This window comes from Hydra vulgaris, chromosome 03 (assembly GCF_038396675.1).
Source record: "Hydra vulgaris chromosome 03, alternate assembly HydraT2T_AEP".
NCBI classification, from domain to species: domain Eukaryota; kingdom Metazoa; phylum Cnidaria; class Hydrozoa; order Anthoathecata; family Hydridae; genus Hydra; species Hydra vulgaris.
The window spans coordinates 55,735,608-55,753,976 of record NC_088922.1 but is presented as its reverse complement, the minus strand read 5'-3'; the positions used below and the strand labels follow the sequence as shown (position 1 = coordinate 55,753,976).

Genomic DNA, 18,369 nt, shown 5'->3' with positions numbered 1-18,369 from the left:
AATAGTGATCAATTTCGCTGATTTTATGACACTTATTCCCCCATTATGGATCAACCAAATGTAATTTTTTGTTTGTTTTTGTTTTGAATCAACTCAATTCTCTCCAAGAAACTCTTTAAACACTTAAATATGGTAGATTTCATTTTATTTGTCAAAATCACCTTTTTTATAGGGCTACCACCTTAACTGCCATCTTTACTATTCAGAAACTCCCAACATAAATAGCGGTTGTTTACAAAAGTTGATAGTAGGTCGGAAGTAAACTTGTTTTGATCGTAAAAAAATAATTTTTCTATATCTCAAAACTACACTTGTAAAGCTGTGTCTCTATATTGGAAAGGGGCGCAGGCGCTGGCAAGGGCCGTAACCGCACCCGCAAATTCCTCACAAACTGCGATCGCTAATTTTAAACTACAACGAAAACCCGCTTCGGTGTTAAAAGATCACACATCGTGTAGTGGAAAGGCTTCTTCGCACATGGACGGCAAAGCTGTTTCCGAAAAAATATCTGTACTTATTCAGAATTTGCATATTTAAAATCGCCAATAAAATCCGTCTGAAACCAAGAAATATTTTTTGTCTCGATTGTTTATTCATTTTATACTTAATTATAAGATGGCTTCGGGAAAAGAATTAGTTATATCTGATGATTGGGATGATGTACTTGGGGCTGAACCTGAAGACGTTGTTAAATCAAAAGAAGATATTCATAAAAATTCGTTCGGAGAGGAAAATGAGGATGATGACTGGGGAGATGCTATTGCAATTGAAGTTCTTGCAAATTACTGTTGTACCTTGATGAAGCAAATGGAGTTTTTTCGTAAACAAGGAATAATGTGCGATGGAACCATAGTTGTAGATGATATGGAATTGCCTGTGCATAAAAATATACTTTCTGCAACAAGCCCGTTTTTTAAAAATATTTTTTCTCAGTTAACAAACCCTGATGACAGTAAAATTACTTTAAGAAATTTAACCGGACAAATCATGGATGATATTTTACATTTTGCCTATACTGGTGAGATATGTATCCATGATGGCAATGTTCGCCAGCTTGTTGCAACAGCCAATTTTTTACAACTGCAAAGTTTGAAAGATATGACAGTTAATTATTTAGAACAAAAATTAAGTCCAGCAAGTGCCGCAGAAATATTAATTTTAGCTGATAAACACAATTGCAAAACATTAATTCAATCAGCCGAAAAGTTGATAATGGACAATTTTGTTATTGTTTCAAAAACTAGTGGCTTTAAAAATCTTTCATTTGAAATTGTACATCAGTTGGTTAAAAGTGAAGATATAAGGGTAATAAAAGAAGAAGAGGTTCTTGAAGCTGTACTGACTTGGGTTAAATCTGATAAAGGGAATGAAAAAGAAAAAGAAAGCCATTTAGCTAATCTACTGCATGAAATACGTTTTCTTTTAATTTCACCATCTTATCTCTCAGAGACAGAAAAAGATGAATTTGTTAGTAAAAGTTCATTATGCCTAAATATTATTAAAGAAGGAATAAATTATCACCTGTCTAATTCGAAACACAGCATTATAGATCCAAAACTAGCACATCCAAGAAAATTCATGGGAGTTGTTTGTGGTATTGTGTGTGTAGGTGGTTGGCAGGGTGATAAGCCAACCAAAGATGTCTTTGCTTATATTACTTCAAATTATAAATGGTTTCCATTAGCTCCATTACCAAAAGCAAGATATGGTCACTCTGTGGTATCTTGTAAAGAGTTTCTTTATGTAATTGGGGGTCGTAACGAATCTACTTTACTGCTATCATCAGTTTTAAAGTTTGATCCCACTTACAACACATGGGAAGAAGTTGCTCCACTTCCTTATCAAGTTACATCTTTAGGAGTTTGTATTTTTGAAGATCAGCTTTATTGTGTGGGTGGCTTATCGAGTGTTGGATCAATTGACATTGTTCTTAGATATAGCTCTTGTAATAATGTTTGGCAACGACTTGCAAGTCTTAATTGCCCCAGAGGGGCATTATCAGTAGTTGCTAGTGAAAAATATATGTTTGCGATTGGTGGAATACGAAAATCAGGTTCTGGTGTTAATACTCAGTGGGAATATCTTAATACCATGGAAATTTATCAGCGAGAATCTAACTTATGGGAATACAGTACAGAGTTATTAACAAAAAGAGCACATGCTTCTGCAGTGTATCTTAATCATATTATTTATTTAGTTGGTGGACAAAGTGAGTTATTAGGAGTAAGTAGAGGTATGGATTTATATAACACAGTTGCAAAAGAATGGTCGTCTGTTCAATATTCTGGTACCCCACGCACAATGAGTGGTATTGCTGTAAGTGAAACACGTTTCTATGTTGTTGGAGGCATGAGTAAAGAAGGCGAGTGTTTAAACACTTCTGAGGTTTATGATACAACCAAGGACCGCTGGACTAAAATTAGTCCTTTGCCAGTATCTACAAGTTCAATGCAATGTTGTGCAATAAATTTGCGTCTTGCAGTTTTGCAAGGTATGACAGCCTCTTTCTCTGAATAGGATAAAGATTTTGAATTAGATAAAGAGAATGAAAAAAACATTTTGTAGATTTCTTATAAATTCTTTTCTGATTTTTGTATTTTAACATTTGTACTTAGATGCCATTATCTTAAATTCTGCAATTATTAACTCAAAAAAATAAATTTTTTGAATTATCAAAAAAAAAAAAAAAAAAACTGAATATTAATTTTCAAGGAAAAAAAACTTTTTTTGTACTTTTTTCTATTCATTGTTTATATGATATTAGAGAAATTAAAGTATTAACCATACGTGGTGAATTATTTATACTATATATATATAAATATATTAAACATATTTTTTTTTATTTTTGTAGAATTTTTTATATTAGTTTTCACTTGTACAGTGTTTTTATTTTTTATTTAATTCTTTGGTAAGAATGGAGAAGTTATTATTGGCATTGGAGTTAATAGTTTTTTTTTTCATGATTAGTAAAAAAATCAAATATTTCCACTTGTGTTAATCTTTTAATCTGATTGCTCATTTAACAAACGAACAAATGAGCCAAACCTCATTTTAAAATTTAAAATGAGGTTTGGCTCTTAAATCTTATTATATAAAAAAAACATTTGCTTTGAATATGGCAATATGCCGAATATGGCAATATTGCCATATACTGCTTGCGCAATAAAAAATTACTTAGGGGTCATCCATAAATTGCATCACGCAGTTTCGACCGTTTTTACCCTTCTCGTCAAAACATCGTAACTCTTTAGTAACAACGCTTTTGTTCGAATCCGTCGCCAAACCACTAACCTCTTCACTAGAGTCTGACGTAATGGTGTGGCGGAATAGCGTCGCAAACTTTTTATTGTCGCAAATTAGTCGAAAATGTAAAAAAGGAATAGTGTCGCAAATTGTCGCATTATTGATTGTAGAATAACAGAATAAGAAATAAATGAATTTCTGAATAGTGTCACAAATGAATTTAATAAATAGTGTCGAAAATAAAAAAAAAGAATAATGTCGCAAATGAATTTAATGAATAGTGTCGAAAATAGAAAAAAGGAATATTGTTTTAAAGTTTAATGAAAAGTAACAAAAATGAAAAAATAATATCTATAAATGATAACATTAGATAACATGTCTGATGTCATACTAAAATAGCCTGCTGCCGGGGGCTTCAGTAAATATACTACAGCAGGTTATAATGTAACCACAGATAAATTAATCAAGAAACACTTTTTTTCTAATTTACTTTTATACTTTATATGAAAACTGTTATAAATGATTAATATATACTTTCTTAAAACTTTTTAAATGTGACTGCCGTTTTTTCCGGTGTACTCTTCATATATATATATATATATATATATATATATATATTATATATATATATATATATATATATATATATATATATATATATATATATACAGTATCAGACAAAACGAGTGCAACCAAATAATGCTAATTTAGTTTCTTTATATAAAAGTGCTGCATTTTTTCAATTTAGAGAAATAACTATGTAACTGTTTAGAGACAAAGTTCTTCAAGCTTTATTCATCACAAAGTTCATTATTTGTACACGAAAATTAATAAATTAGTCAAAAGTATTTAAAAAGTTGATTTCCATCTGGACAAAACAAGTGCAACTCGACAAAATGTTGACCAAGCTGTATTTTGCTATCAATATTTCGTGGCGAATCCTTTGTTGTCGATCACAGCCTTGCATCTTCGAGGCATAGATTTGATCAGGTGATCAATGAAACTTTGTGGAATCGCTACCCAGGCCTTTTGGATTGGTTCAAACAGTTGATACTTATTACGAACACCTTCACGATTAATTCTGCGGTTGACGATCTCCCACAGATTCTCGATAGGGTTGAGATCCGGAGATTGAGGCGGCCAATCCATCACCGATAGGTGGTTGTCTTGAAACCACTGCTTGACTACTTTTGCAGTGTGTTTCGGATTGTTGTCTTGCTGAAAAACCTATTTTATTGGCATATTCCATTCAACATGAGGTAACTTAACATCTTTCAGGATATTTTATACATGAAACAGTCCATTATTCCATCGTTTTGATGTATTAGACCTAGACCGTTAGCAGAAAAGCACCCCCAGACCATTACATTGCCTCCACCATGCCTCACGGTCTTATGGCAGTAACGTAAATCGAGGCGTTTTCCGGCCGGTCGACGTACACGGCATATGCCATCGCTCCCAATGACGTTGAACTTCGATTCATCACTGAACAGGACAGTTCGCCATTTCTGCACATTCCAGTCAATATGAGATGTAGCAAACAGGATTCTTTTCTTCTTGTTTTTTAGTGAAATCAGCGGTTTCTTTGCAGGGCGTCGAGAAAACAATCCGGCTTCAACAGCACGTCGTCTGATTGTTCGGTCCCATACAGGCAACTCTAATTGCTTTTGCATCTTGACTGACGATATTCAATAATCCTTCTTGACGGATCTAACGATCATAGAATCCTCTCTAGAAGTGGTGGAACGCGGTCTTCCACCTTTGTTATCTGCTGCCAACTTTCCCGTAGAACGTTATTTAGAACATAGTCTTGATACGGTCCAATTTTTCACGCGATATTTATCACAAATACTTTTTTGTGACATTCCACTTACGTAATCGCCAATAATTTTCTTTCTTAGTTCCAATCCAAAACTGTCGGGAGCCATTTTTGCACTTGAAGTCATAAAAATAATAAAAATAAATAATCACGCTTCTCAAGGCTTACCGTGTTACATTTACCTTGTGATGATACAATAATGCTCTTTGGAACACAACGTCTTGGTTGGATGTGGACTGTATTGATGTAATGAAACACTTGTTGTATTTGACTTCTTGTATTGATGTTCTTTGATAAAACACTTTGATAAAACTCACTTCAATAAACTGTCTTGATAATACTGACTGATTGACTTCCATATACTGACTGAATTACATGTCGATTTACATGTCTCTTATATAGTAAAATGAACCTGTGTGAACCTGTTCTGGAAGATTCTAGATGCTTCTTTTCGATGCTTCTGGAAGCTTCTGGATGCGTCTGGATGCTTCTGAATGTTTCTGGATACTTCTGGATGCTACTGGATGCTTCCAGATGCTTCTTCTGGAAACTTCTGGAAGCTTCTGCATGCTTCTGGAAACTTCTTGAAACTTCTGGATACTTCCTTTAATTATTAAAAAACTTCCGTGACGTTGATAAGGACCAGACTTAAGAAAATGAAACAAACCAAAAAAGTTACACTTGTTTTGTCCGCTGCAAAATGGCACTTGTCAACGAAATTCTGCCTGTGTGCTGTCAGCTGATTGCTCATGTCATGGCATGCTATGACTCCAGACTCCTGAACTGTTTGCTGTGGTAGTATAGTTGGTTTTGTTTTTAAGACATGTAAAATTAGTAACACTTTTTAGCATTGTCGATGTTGGTTGCAAATGTTTTGTCCAATACTGTATATATATATATATATATATATATATATATATATATATATATATATATATATATATATATATATATATATATATATATATATATATATATATATATATATATATATATAGTTCTATAATATATAGTTCTCACTATAAAGTTCTGAGTGCAAGCTATTCATAGTTTTAAAACCATTATATATACGCGTGATTAAAAAACCATTATATACGCGTGATTAAAAAACCATTATATATACGCGTGATTAAAAAACCATTATATGTACGCATGATTAAAAAGGAGAATAAGTTATAAAACCATTATATATACGCGTGATTAAAAAACCATTATATATATGTGTGATTAAAAAACCATTATATATATGCGTGATTAAAAAACCATTATATACATGTGTGATTAAAAAACCATTATATATACGCGTGATTAAAAAACCATTATATATACGCGTGATTAAAAAACCATTATATATACGCGTGATTAAAAAGGAGAATAGGTTTTCGAGTCAACAAATATGTACTATTATAATCGATTAAGACGTACGACCCTAAAAAGTTGTTAAAATTCATTTCAGAATTGCATAATAGAGCTAAAGTTGCATAAACATGTATTATTATCAAATTTTGATTTGTGCTGTTTTCAATGTTTTGAATGTTTACAAGATGTCTCAGTATACAAGTGCGTACAAGGAGTAGGAGGTCCTAAATCAGTGGTTTTATGCGTAGTTTAGCATACTTTATGAACAAATACCATACGAGCTAAAAAAGCAAAATATCAAAATTTAAAAATCAAGGAATTCGCAAATTTACTTTTTATGTTAAGTATTAGGTCAAAATAAATTTTTTTTATAGATACATAAGGAAAATTTTAATACTCACAACTTTTTAAAAAAATAAACAGACACACTAAAACAAAGCAAAGTACTTGGATGAGGCTATTTTATATTTTCTCATAAAATTCTTTTTACAACATGGCCACGTATCTGTATTTTTACAACAGTTTAACAAAAGTTATTAAGTATCTTTGAAATTGATCGAGTCAAAAAAAGAGTTACTATATAAAAAGCAGGAATATTAGAGAATTTTCATCTTGCTTTTTAAATTACCTGAAGCTTATAATAATTACTTCAACTATCATTGGTGAAGTAGAAATGACGTAAATTATTCACTTTTCTTAATTAGTTATAAATATAATTTAAATGTTAATATACCTTAAATAAATGCTTATTGAGACAATAAACAGGCAAACAAGTTTAGACCACCATGTTTAATTGTGTCAAGGATATTGCTTGCTTTATTAGCTTTATATGAATTACAAACTAAAAAATCGACTAATTTCAAGACTATTTCAAATGTTTTGCACATTAATTGCTACTACCACCATGGCTGCTATCACCATCTAGTTGAAACGGTTGATAGAAGTACCCGTGTATTCACTAGTTGAACAATTGTTGAGCATGTTGCTAATTTACAGTTGGTACCAAAAACCGTTATCTGATTATTTATAGTAATTATATACAGAACTTGCTCTCAAAATAATAAAACATTGATCATTTTTACAAAAAAAAACTTGGAACAAAAGTTGTTTAAACAGGTCTCAAAATAAAGAATTAAAAAAAAAAATTACTTTATCTTTTATTAAAGACAATGCTAATTGAAAAGTGTTTTTCTAAAAGTCGCTAAGTCACATTTTTATTATTTTAAGAAAAACACAAAACACTAATTGTCCGGCAAAGATTTTTCTAATACCTATAAATTTGTAATCGTAAATAAAGATGATCAACACATTTTTTATTGATACTAGCATCGTTAGAGTTGTACGTTTATTAATAAAAAATTCAAACGTTGAAAAAACTTAATTTAAAAAAAAAATGGACTTTGCGCCTTTTAGAAAAACGCTCTTCAATTGTGATCATGTACGCACAAGCTGGTATCTTTACTCACAAAAGATATTCCATATTCAGAATACTTACTACTAATTCTTCGCAATTTATAAGTATGCCATTGGTTTATTCTAAGAGAAAACTTTTTGTTTACATTTTTCGTAAATTTATCATTAAAGTTTTTTGGAATCAAGCTGTTGTTGCATTTATACATAAAAATTAACACTACGGAAATTTGTTTTTAAAAGTTACGTTTCAAATGTCTTTTAAACGTTTTTTAAACGTCTTTTAAACGTTCGTTACGGAAGAATGTCTAGAAAACGTTTAAAACACACTTAAAATACATTTAGAACGTAACTTTTAAAAACAAATGCCCGCTGGGAAGTATTGATTTCATATTTTTTTCGGCAAACATGGCGGCTGTAGAAGGTATGCTCTAGTTTTGCGAACGTTCTCATATATATCCATTTATATCTTTATAATATCTTTAAAATTTTTAAAATAAACCTACTTTAAAATAATGGGAAACAGATTCTCCGTCAAGTAAAGGATTTATTTGAAATTCATGAAAATACGATAATAAAAATCTTAAATGATCAAAAATTAGAAAATTAGAAAATTACAAAAATTAGAAAGCGAACTGATTATTATAAAAGATGAAAACAAAGAATTAAAACGTGAACTTAATGAGACAAATAAAACTATCTAGTTTGTTAGTAAACAATACGAAACAATAAAAGAAACATTAAATAATACTAAAAAAAATGCACAGTGTCAACTAAATCAAAAATATTTAAATGAAGAAAATGAACCACTAAAGAATAAAATTGCTAAGTTAGAAGATCGAAGTAGGAGAAATAACATAGGATTTGAGGGTATTGAGGAAACCGAAGGCGAAACATGGGAGAAAAGTGAAAAACTGATTAAGAATCTACTGAGATAAAAACTGGATATTAAAGAAGGTATACAAATTGAAAGAGCGAATCGTGCTAGAAGAAGACGAAGAAGGTAAGCGTAGAAAGCGAGCTAATATTGTCAAGTTTCTCAATTTTAAAGATTGTGAAAACATTCTTAAAAAACACAAAAAAATGAAATAGTGGAAGGAAAACATGTATATAAACGAAGATTTCAGCGAGCGGACAAGTATTATTCGCAAACAACTTTTCCGACAAGCAAAAGATCTATGAGCAGGAGGTAAATTCGCTAAAGTTATGTACAATAAAATAATTACTAAGCCATCTTAAAACAAAGTATATTCAGATTATTTATAACAGAATAAAAAATATAAATAATAATAAAAAATAAATTCGAAAAATAATAATAATTTTGAAAATGCTCTTAAATTTTTTTCAAACTAATGATTTTAAATCGAATGAAGAATCTGATCCAGATATAAATTACTTTAACGAAATTAATTTGCCTGAATTAGTATGCTCTTATTTTCAACCAATTTTTTTCGCGTATGATTTAATAAATAGTTAAGCTTTATCTCAGGTAGATCTTAACTCTGGTGAATGGGGTGTAAGACTTTAACTCTGGTGAATAGGGTGTAACTGAAAAAACTTTTTCTACTTGTCAACACAATCAAAAACATTAGTTTTAACTGATTTTAAGTTTATAAGAAAACCTAAAGATTTTTATTCACAATTAAAGTACATTTTTTTGCGTACAACACCTTAACCTTTACAAACTTGGAGAGATGATTATAGGTTAATTTGTTTCATTAATATATCATATATTACAATAGTTAATATGACATATTTATTAATAAATAGAGTAAATTTTTTAAACTTATTTTATTCAAAAGATGTTTTGTTTTGTCCTTAACCCACAGAGTTTTTGAAATCTTATTTTTAACTGACTTCATGTTTATTATTTGCTTTTACGCAGGTTACATGTTTATTTTCATAATAATGTAAAGAAAATAAACGCGTAAGCTACATTAAGAATACTTTAAATTGTGTAAATTGTATTATTCTTATAAAACAATATACAGTCTTTATTATATATGAAATACTATGTTAGATATTTCAAAAAATAAAAACAGTTGCACCAAAACTAAACCCGATTAAAATTACTGAAAGATGGGCAGATTAATCTGATCAGATTAATCTGCCCATCTTTCAGTAATTTTTATCAAAAGATACACATCTACACGTAAAAATAGCCGATTAGATAAAATACAATGGGGTATACCAAGATAAACACCATGGAAAGGACGAAAATTACATTTTAATTTAAAAAACTATATCCCACTAAAACTACCTAAACCCAGTAACGCTATAAAAACATTAGATTTCCGACTTAGTGACCCATCATTTATGAGTTCTCCTACAATTTTAAAATATAAACGAGAATATAATTACTTCAGAATTAAATGGGTTCACTTTAAATTATGGCGAACAAATGGACCACTATGGGCGCCACAATCATCTGATAAAACATCAAAAACAGTATACGAATACGCTTACAATGTTCCATCCGATTTAGAAAATGCTCAAGAATCACGTACTAATCAAACTTTTAACTATGGCGACGCAACACCAACTAAATTCACAGAATTTAAAAATTTAATTAGAACAAGAAGTTATGTTACATATGGTGACAAAGTAATATATATTTATTACAAATTCCCACTATATGTTCAAGACGAAGAATATAACAACAAAGAAACACCATGGATAAATTTACAAAATAGTGACGATTCACGTTTTAAACCTTTAAGTACTGGTTTATATATGATACAAAATGTAACAAGCAATAAAATTGTATATTTAGGGCCAACATTATGGTTTGACACAGACACTGAAGATAATTGGGATAGCGAAAGAACAGTGGGATTTGAGTTTAGTGGACCAAATATAATTGTAAAATAAAAACAAAAATTGTATAAATATATATTTAGGTAAAATATATATTCTTTACATTATTAATAAATGTTTCTTTATTTATCGTATCAACATGATCATTTATAGGATACTCAATTCCATCACGCATTGTACCATAATCTAAATCTATATACTTGATTATATCACCGTCAAATGATGATATAGCCATGTTATATTCCAATCGCCTTTCCAATGGAATACCCTAATCACCTGAATATAAATTCCATGACTTTTTATTACTAGTAAATATAATAACTTTAGAAACAAAATTAACAAAACCTCCTTTAACTTGAATACGATACTGATAACGATCACAAAGCTTTAACAATTCTTGAACTTCATAACAATCACCTCTAAAATCATCCCATACAACACAATCATTGCCAACATATCCATCCCACCAAATACTCTTAGTCTTGTAAAATGGTTCTAGACCGGGAAACAGCATATTACATATAACTGAAGCTAACCATGACTTACCAACACCCGGTGGACCATATAAATAAAAACATAAAGATTTAAAATTACGACTTCTCTGTTTAATACACATAAACTGGTTAAAAGCACGATTATAGGTACACCAAACACCAAATGTATCTTCATTATTCATAACATCAACTATAGACTTACCAGAGTCTAACATACGTTTAACAATTACCAGTTTTGGAACCTTAACAGGTTGAATCTCATCTTGTATATTGGTGCAATAAGTTTCAGATATACGACTTTCAGATTTACAACAACACTGCATAGCATTACGTCATCTCCTAGCCAATTGAACATGTGGATGAAAACCAATATTATTAACAAATATATCGATTAACTGACGCATATATATATATACGCTCGGTACGCAAAAATATTTGAAAATGTTCAGTACCGTTCTCTCCTCGCTCCAATTGAAATACATATTTCCATTTATTATTAGAAAAACACAACTCCAAATCATGCCCAGTAAATATAGGATTATTATATGTTAATAACCAATTAAAACCTCTAACACTAGCTCCAGCCATATCAATAGGCCATATCAATGTTTATACAGTTGTGTAAATATAATATATATTTAATTGATATATTTGTTTTGTTTGTACAGGTGTTTGTTTTAATATAAAGCCGCCTCAGTATTACATGCGGCTTCATTTATTTGTGCCTATTGATAGACAAGCTTCATAATAACGGTAAGGAGCGTCCTTTCAAATGCTCTTCCGCGGTGCTCTATGATAAAACCGTAAGGATATAAGTTTAAAAAAAATTGACTCATAGTAGTATTTGCATATAAGTGTACATCTTTATACTTGTTACATATTTATTTTAAATTTAAATGGCTGTACACTTATAACATATTTAAAAAAAAAACAAAAAACATATTCTAAATTTATTTTGTAATGAAAATTAACAGCTGTAACTTTAGAGCAACCGTAGTGCATCGGTTAGCGCGCGCCTAAAAAGCTAGAGATCCCTGGTTTAACTTCACCTCTAGACAAGTTTTATAAAAAGCTAGAGATCCTGGTTCAAGTTTTATAACATTGGTATGGAAGGAGGCGTGAACTTCCTTTCAAATGCTCTTCCGCGGTGCTCTGTGAACGTAAGAACTTTTTTGGGGCAATTAAAATACAAAAAAAAAAAAGTTGAGTAGATAAAAAATTAAAAAAAAATACATTATATGTAAATATTCATTATATAATTATCTAAATCTCTTTTTTATATTTTACCATTCATTACATATGCTAAATATAGAGGAAAGGGGGTAATTAGTACGCTGTGCAATTCGTACCAGCGTCATTGTTCTTTTTCTGATTCGTTGAAATTGGCGGAAACACGATAAAATCAAGCCAGCAAATGAAATATGGATAGTGACCAAAAATGGCGGAATCGAACGTTAAAGAAAGGAGGTAAGCCTGTTTCCCTTTTTTTACACTATTTGATGTAATAGTTACATTGTCCTACTAGTCGTACCTTGCAGGCGTGGATATACGTAACTTATTTATATTTTTTTATGGTGTTAGCCCATCCATTCTTCTTCATTAATAAATACGTTTTTTTCCGATTCCCTTTGCCCATTAAAACACTGAAGTAGAAAACTATGTTTAGTCATAGTCGGGTAAACCGTACCTGTGGTACTAATTACCCCAACCTCTAAAGATAACAAAGGGCAGCGTTGGTACTGCTTCATGTGTGATGAGGACATTGAGGAGGATATGATCCAGTGTTTAATTTGTGGATCATGGTTACATGTTGCATGCTCATCATCCAAGTCTCAAAATGGGTCACATGATAGTTATATATGTGAATTATGTCAATAAATATATTTTACAAGTGTAGAATGAACCAGTTATTGTTTTATTTATTACTTATTATTAGTGCTGAGCTTTTTTTTCTTCATACCCTTTGGTATTTATTAGCCTCACTAGTGGTACTGTTTGAACCTTCTTGTAGTTAATTAGTACCACCTTGTTTATTTTTAGTTTTTATTAGTGTGCTCTTTATTTTAATATTTACATCTTGAAATCATGATTGTTTGTTTTAGTTTCATCAATGCTTGTTTCTATCTAAAAATAAACTTTTTTCTACATTTAGTTTTATTTTTATTAATTTTTTTCCTTAGGGGGTATATTTAGCCCCCTTTCCCCTACAATAATTTATTGTTTACATTTTAAACAAGTTTGATAAAATGCTATACAAGACGGGGATTAACAAATGTCTCTAACTTTTTGTGTTCACAAAACTGAAGCACTGTCTTGATTTGTAAAAAACTATATTTTATCTACATAAATAATATAATTATAACATCAAAATGTATCACATCACTTTATAATAACATCAAAATGTCATTCAAATAGTTGCTGGTTGCTTTCAACTCCTCTATCAATAAATTTTAGTTTGAGTTTTACTTCCTTAAAACGCATCAAAAAACATAAACCCTGATATATTTTGATATTTAGGAATATATCATTTATTACGTGGGATCTCTTACAAACTTACTCCATTAATTCGATCATTTTTTCTGTTAAAAGATCATTTAAGCTAATACAATTTTTCATTAAAAAAAAAAACTATAGGTGAGCCACCATACCATTTTTTTTATCATTTTCTATTTCATTTTCTTATTTCTGTCAGGCTAGAAAGTAAATGTTTTTTTATAAACTTTCATTCCTAAATTCTTTTTTAACCAAACTTTTGATGGTTTTGGGATTGGTTCCAATCCCAAAATCCTTTAGCAATTCATCTTCATGATTAAACTAGATTCAATCTAATTTTTTCTAAAATGACCATTATGAGGTTTATGGTACCATTCACTCTTTTTTTCCCCTGGTCAGTTTCATTAAAACGTTTTATAATATAAAATATCAACCACTAGTTGATATATAAATATATCAACTTGCGACCACATCCATGGTATTTTAAATGATCAACAACTTCAATTTGTGCGAATTTTTTTTTATATAGACCAATGATCTCTTTTCTCATGAGTTCTGACTCTGAATTTTTTTTTGGTGCAATTATGAGTTTTTCGAAAAAAAAAATTGTGTGTTTCTGAAAACTGCTAAATACAGTTATTAGAAATGCAAAAAGAAGTTTTATAGTAATAGAGGTTTATTAATACAAATCTCTAAAAGAAGGGGATATTTGTAAATCCCCACCCTTTGATTGGTATAAACTAGTTTAGTGCAGTATAGTTGAATGGCAGGCATGACGCAGTAATTAGAGTTTTAAGACGTCCGAGGTTCAGTGCCAGCTGTGGTCACATTTGCAGCATTATTAGTGGCTTGAACTAGTTAAATGCTCTATAGCTAAAGTCCTAGTTAATTGCTCTTCCGCGTTGTATATATATAAGCTCTGTGATAAGACCTGTGATAAGACCAAAAATAGGCTCTGTGAAATAGCCAAAAACTTCTTGGAACTACAAAAAAAAAAAAATAAAAAAAAAAATAAAAAAAACATTTTTTAATTTTTATTCAATATTTTATTTTATTTTAAATTTAATTTTTGTTACTAAATATTACACCTTTGTGATTACATAAAAAAGATTCGTTAACAACAAATAAACATGCAAAAACAAAAAATCCCAAAAGAGATTTTACATAAATAATAAATAAACTTCCGTAACACTATAAAAAAAGGTGGGAAACTCGCAGAAGACCAAATGTTCATCATGATCAAGAACCGCTTTACATTGTCATAAATATAAAGGCGATATTTCATATGTTTATTCAAGTTTAGATTTTTGTCAATAAAAACACCTAAAAATTAAGAAGCACTGTCCCTACTTATTTTTTTATTTTTGATAAACAATTTCTTAGAAGAAGATTGAACTTCAAGAATGAAATTAAGAAAACTTCGTTTTATTTGAGATAATAGAGAGTTTATCTGCACTAAATTATTCGGAAATTTTTTTCTAACTCTGGATTCATATCTACGCATAGTTCGTTTATAAATTTTTACGGAGATGAAAAAATTGCTATCGTCAGTAATCATTATAGTTAAAATTCTTCTTGATGCCATACAGAGATTGTTTATATAGATTAAAAAAGCAAAAGGGCAAGTTTCGATATCTGAGGGACACTAAATTTTATTAAAAACGGATTAGAGAGTTTGTTGTCTCCATTATTTACATATTGCACACGTTTATCTAAATAGTTTTTCACATGTTTGAACTATCCCTTATGTCATACATGTTAAGATTTGATAACAATAGTGCAACCACAGGTGAAAAAGAGTAATATAAATCTCTGCATTAATGATCATACAAGTTACAGCTTGTTTGTAGCTTATCATTTTTTGCTTGCATATTAGTTGATGTTGCCCGAAATAACAATCAAACGTTGTTAACTTTTTGTAGAATTTTTTTGTGGTTGTTTATGGCGAGCCAGTAATTATGTAGTGAGGATTTCGTCGCAAGGAACATCAGATGGATCACTCTTTCAATTGTTATTCATCAAAATGTTTCTTTAAAACTTTAGCTTTGGTTCATTTAGTAAAAAACTCTGGTGCAACTTCTCGAATTGGTAAAAACTGAATTAAGAGCCCAACTATTAACTTTCATATATACTCTAATTTAGGCAAGTCATTTCCACGTCATTCCTATATTCGAAGAAACTTGCAGTGAATCTTGTTTGACATCGTCATATGATGGAGGCAATGCTATAAAATAAGTTTGTTAAAAAACAGAAATTTGCAATAAATATAGTAAAAATTTAATTCCTGAGTTCATTCAGCAATCATTTGTGAGAGAAGCACCATACAAAGTAATTAGAAAATGCTCTTCTTCTAAAGCAATGACTTTTTCTGAGGATCATTGATAATTAAATAAATCAACACTTATAAGCTATAAGTTGTGCCGAGTTTTTCAGTAATTTCAATATTTTCTTCTGGGTAATATTGCAACCAGTGACTGGACGAATAAAAAATTTTTTTTTTAGATTTCTAAAGTTTAAAAAGAAACAGTAAATTTTGGGTTTAACGTTATTACGTCTAGGGATTAGAAACATTTCTTTGTCTTGTTTGGGAAGAGAAAAGAAAAATAAATTAACGTTAATTCAAACTACAAACAAATCTTAATATGGATATAAGCGCATTGTATTAATTGCAACTGTTACCATTGATCTATAAGCATTACTATGATGACAGGTTTTATTCATAGTTTTCAAATAAGATTTTGTACAAATGATTTATTTGCAAGCGATACAATATTTCTTCAATTTTTATAATCCGAATTAATGAACAATCATTACCACAACTACCGCATTAGCACCGTATGTTTGCTAAACGTTTAAAACATATGTTTGGTACAAATTTATTACAACACAAGACAAGAAGATTTGGCAGATGCCAGTTGATACGATGCATTGATTCAATGTCTAATTCGCAGTTTACAGTAATTATCTTCTTTAATAATGTTCTTAATCAACTGATTTTTTCAAATATCTTTGTAACAACTAGGTTTTGAAAGAATTCTAGTAACAGTTTTTTATTAAACTTGTATTCTTTTTATAAAAGGTTGATTTTATCGCCTAATTTAACTGGGTCTGGTTAAATTAGGCGATCCAAAAAGGGAGCAAGGGAAACCAAAAGAGAGTGATGCTACAGCCTTACTCTAAACGACCCAATCTCTTCTAACTTTTTCTGCGTTTTTTTGTTCCTCTATGAAGATTTAACTAGAGAATTTACGTTTTTTTTATCTCTTAGAAAATTGCTAGGATTTGAAGGTCCCATCAAAATTATGGTCTTTCGATTTCCATTGTGCAGGATCGTTAGAGAATGGTCTAATTTGCATAGGAAGATCACTTTAAATTTTTGTTGATCATTGTGACAATCAACTACAAAATCCAACTGATCTTTTTTTTGAAGTGATAACGTTTTTTTGGACTCATCGATCTTATCCTCAAGAAAAGGTTTTTTCGGCAACTCATTAGAGTCATTGATACCGATCTCTATATCATAGAACTATAAAGAAATATTGATAAACAGAACTATTTTCATTATTCTTTCATGGATGCCACAAGATTTAAAAATGATTGAACTATTTGTTTGCATTTATCTTTTTTTTTGTCCAACGAAAGCAATCTAAAAGCGTTCGTTTGTTTATGTTTTCGTTTTCTTTCCTAATCATCGCTCTTTTTCTTCCAGCAGCTCTAGACAACTGGTTCAATCGTAGAAGTCTTTGATTATTCATACCATAACTTATGACGATGCAAAAAAAGTTAACTTTTTAAATTTTAGAAATTTAATAATTATTTTGGTGTTATCAATCGCAGAGCAGAAGTAAGTATTTACAATTAAAATATCCACTGAAGATAAATTTCTTGTCGAAATATAGTCGAAATGTATTTTATTTATTTGTTTACTTCGTTATCAAAATATTGTCGGAACAAAATGCAGGCGAGTCAAAAACATACAAACGCACAAAAATATCCACAAAGATGCAAAGTTTCCACAGAGATGCACAAAAATGTCCACAAAGATGCAAAGTTTAAGCAAAAATAAGTTAAATAACTAGATTTTTACAAACCGTTAAATAAGATTTTTTTACATGGAACTGATATGATAGACACTGGTATGTAATTAGTGGCATCAAGACGACTTCCTTTTTTAAACAACGGTGTGACGTGTGACTGTTTTCAAGCTGTAGGTGTTGAGACTTCGGACAATGCTTCATTGTTAAGTAAAGTAAGAGGGTAAGTCATTTGAGCTGCGCATTCTTTAAGTACCTTTGGACTAATGTTATCAGCACCAATAGATTTATTCAGGTTCAAACCTTTCAAATAAGCTAGTGTCGTTTCAAAATTAATAGTTGTATCGCATAAGTCCTCTTGATCATGCCTTCTCTCAAAAATAGGTAACTGACTACTTTTACTATCATCAACAAAAACTGATTTGAAGTGTTCGTTAAGTCTGTTTGCAACATGTATTCTCTCTGTTAACACTTCGCCTTTTGTATTAGATATAGCACTAATAGATACATAAACATTCTGTTGCGCCTTGCGGTAAGCGTACATCCTTTTAGGATTACTTTTATCTGATGCTAGTTGTGCTTCAAATACTCGAACATCGACGTTTACATGCTTTCTGCACTTGGCTTCTTAGTTTCCTATATTCACGAATCAGTGTTGCTGATCGCCAGTTAGTCACAGATATGTAATTGCCCAGTTGTT

The 18,369-nt window shown here is 30.3% G+C and overlaps 2 protein-coding genes and 1 long non-coding RNA gene across 3 annotated transcripts; 1 reads left to right on the top strand and 2 right to left on the bottom strand.

Annotated features, from left to right (window-relative positions):
* Positions 1-404: 404 nt before the first annotated feature.
* Positions 405-2,935, top strand: LOC100197445 (kelch-like protein diablo). The gene has a single exon (XM_065793735.1). The coding sequence runs from the start codon at positions 616-618 to the stop codon at positions 2,515-2,517; it is 1,902 nt and encodes a 633-aa protein (XP_065649807.1). The 5' UTR covers positions 405-615; the 3' UTR covers positions 2,518-2,935.
* A 3,351-nt stretch (positions 2,936-6,286) lies between these two features.
* On the bottom strand, positions 6,287-7,461 carry LOC136077781 (uncharacterized). The gene is made up of 2 exons (XR_010637273.1): positions 7,155-7,461; positions 6,287-6,702 (listed from the first exon to the last, which is right to left on the bottom strand). It is a non-coding gene; the product is annotated as an uncharacterized LOC136077781 (long non-coding RNA).
* A 3,455-nt stretch (positions 7,462-10,916) lies between these two features.
* Positions 10,917-11,465, bottom strand: LOC136078778 (uncharacterized). Its single transcript, XM_065794583.1, has one exon. The coding sequence runs from the start codon at positions 11,463-11,465 to the stop codon at positions 10,917-10,919; it is 549 nt and encodes a 182-aa protein (XP_065650655.1).
* Positions 11,466-18,369: the final 6,904 nt, after the last annotated feature.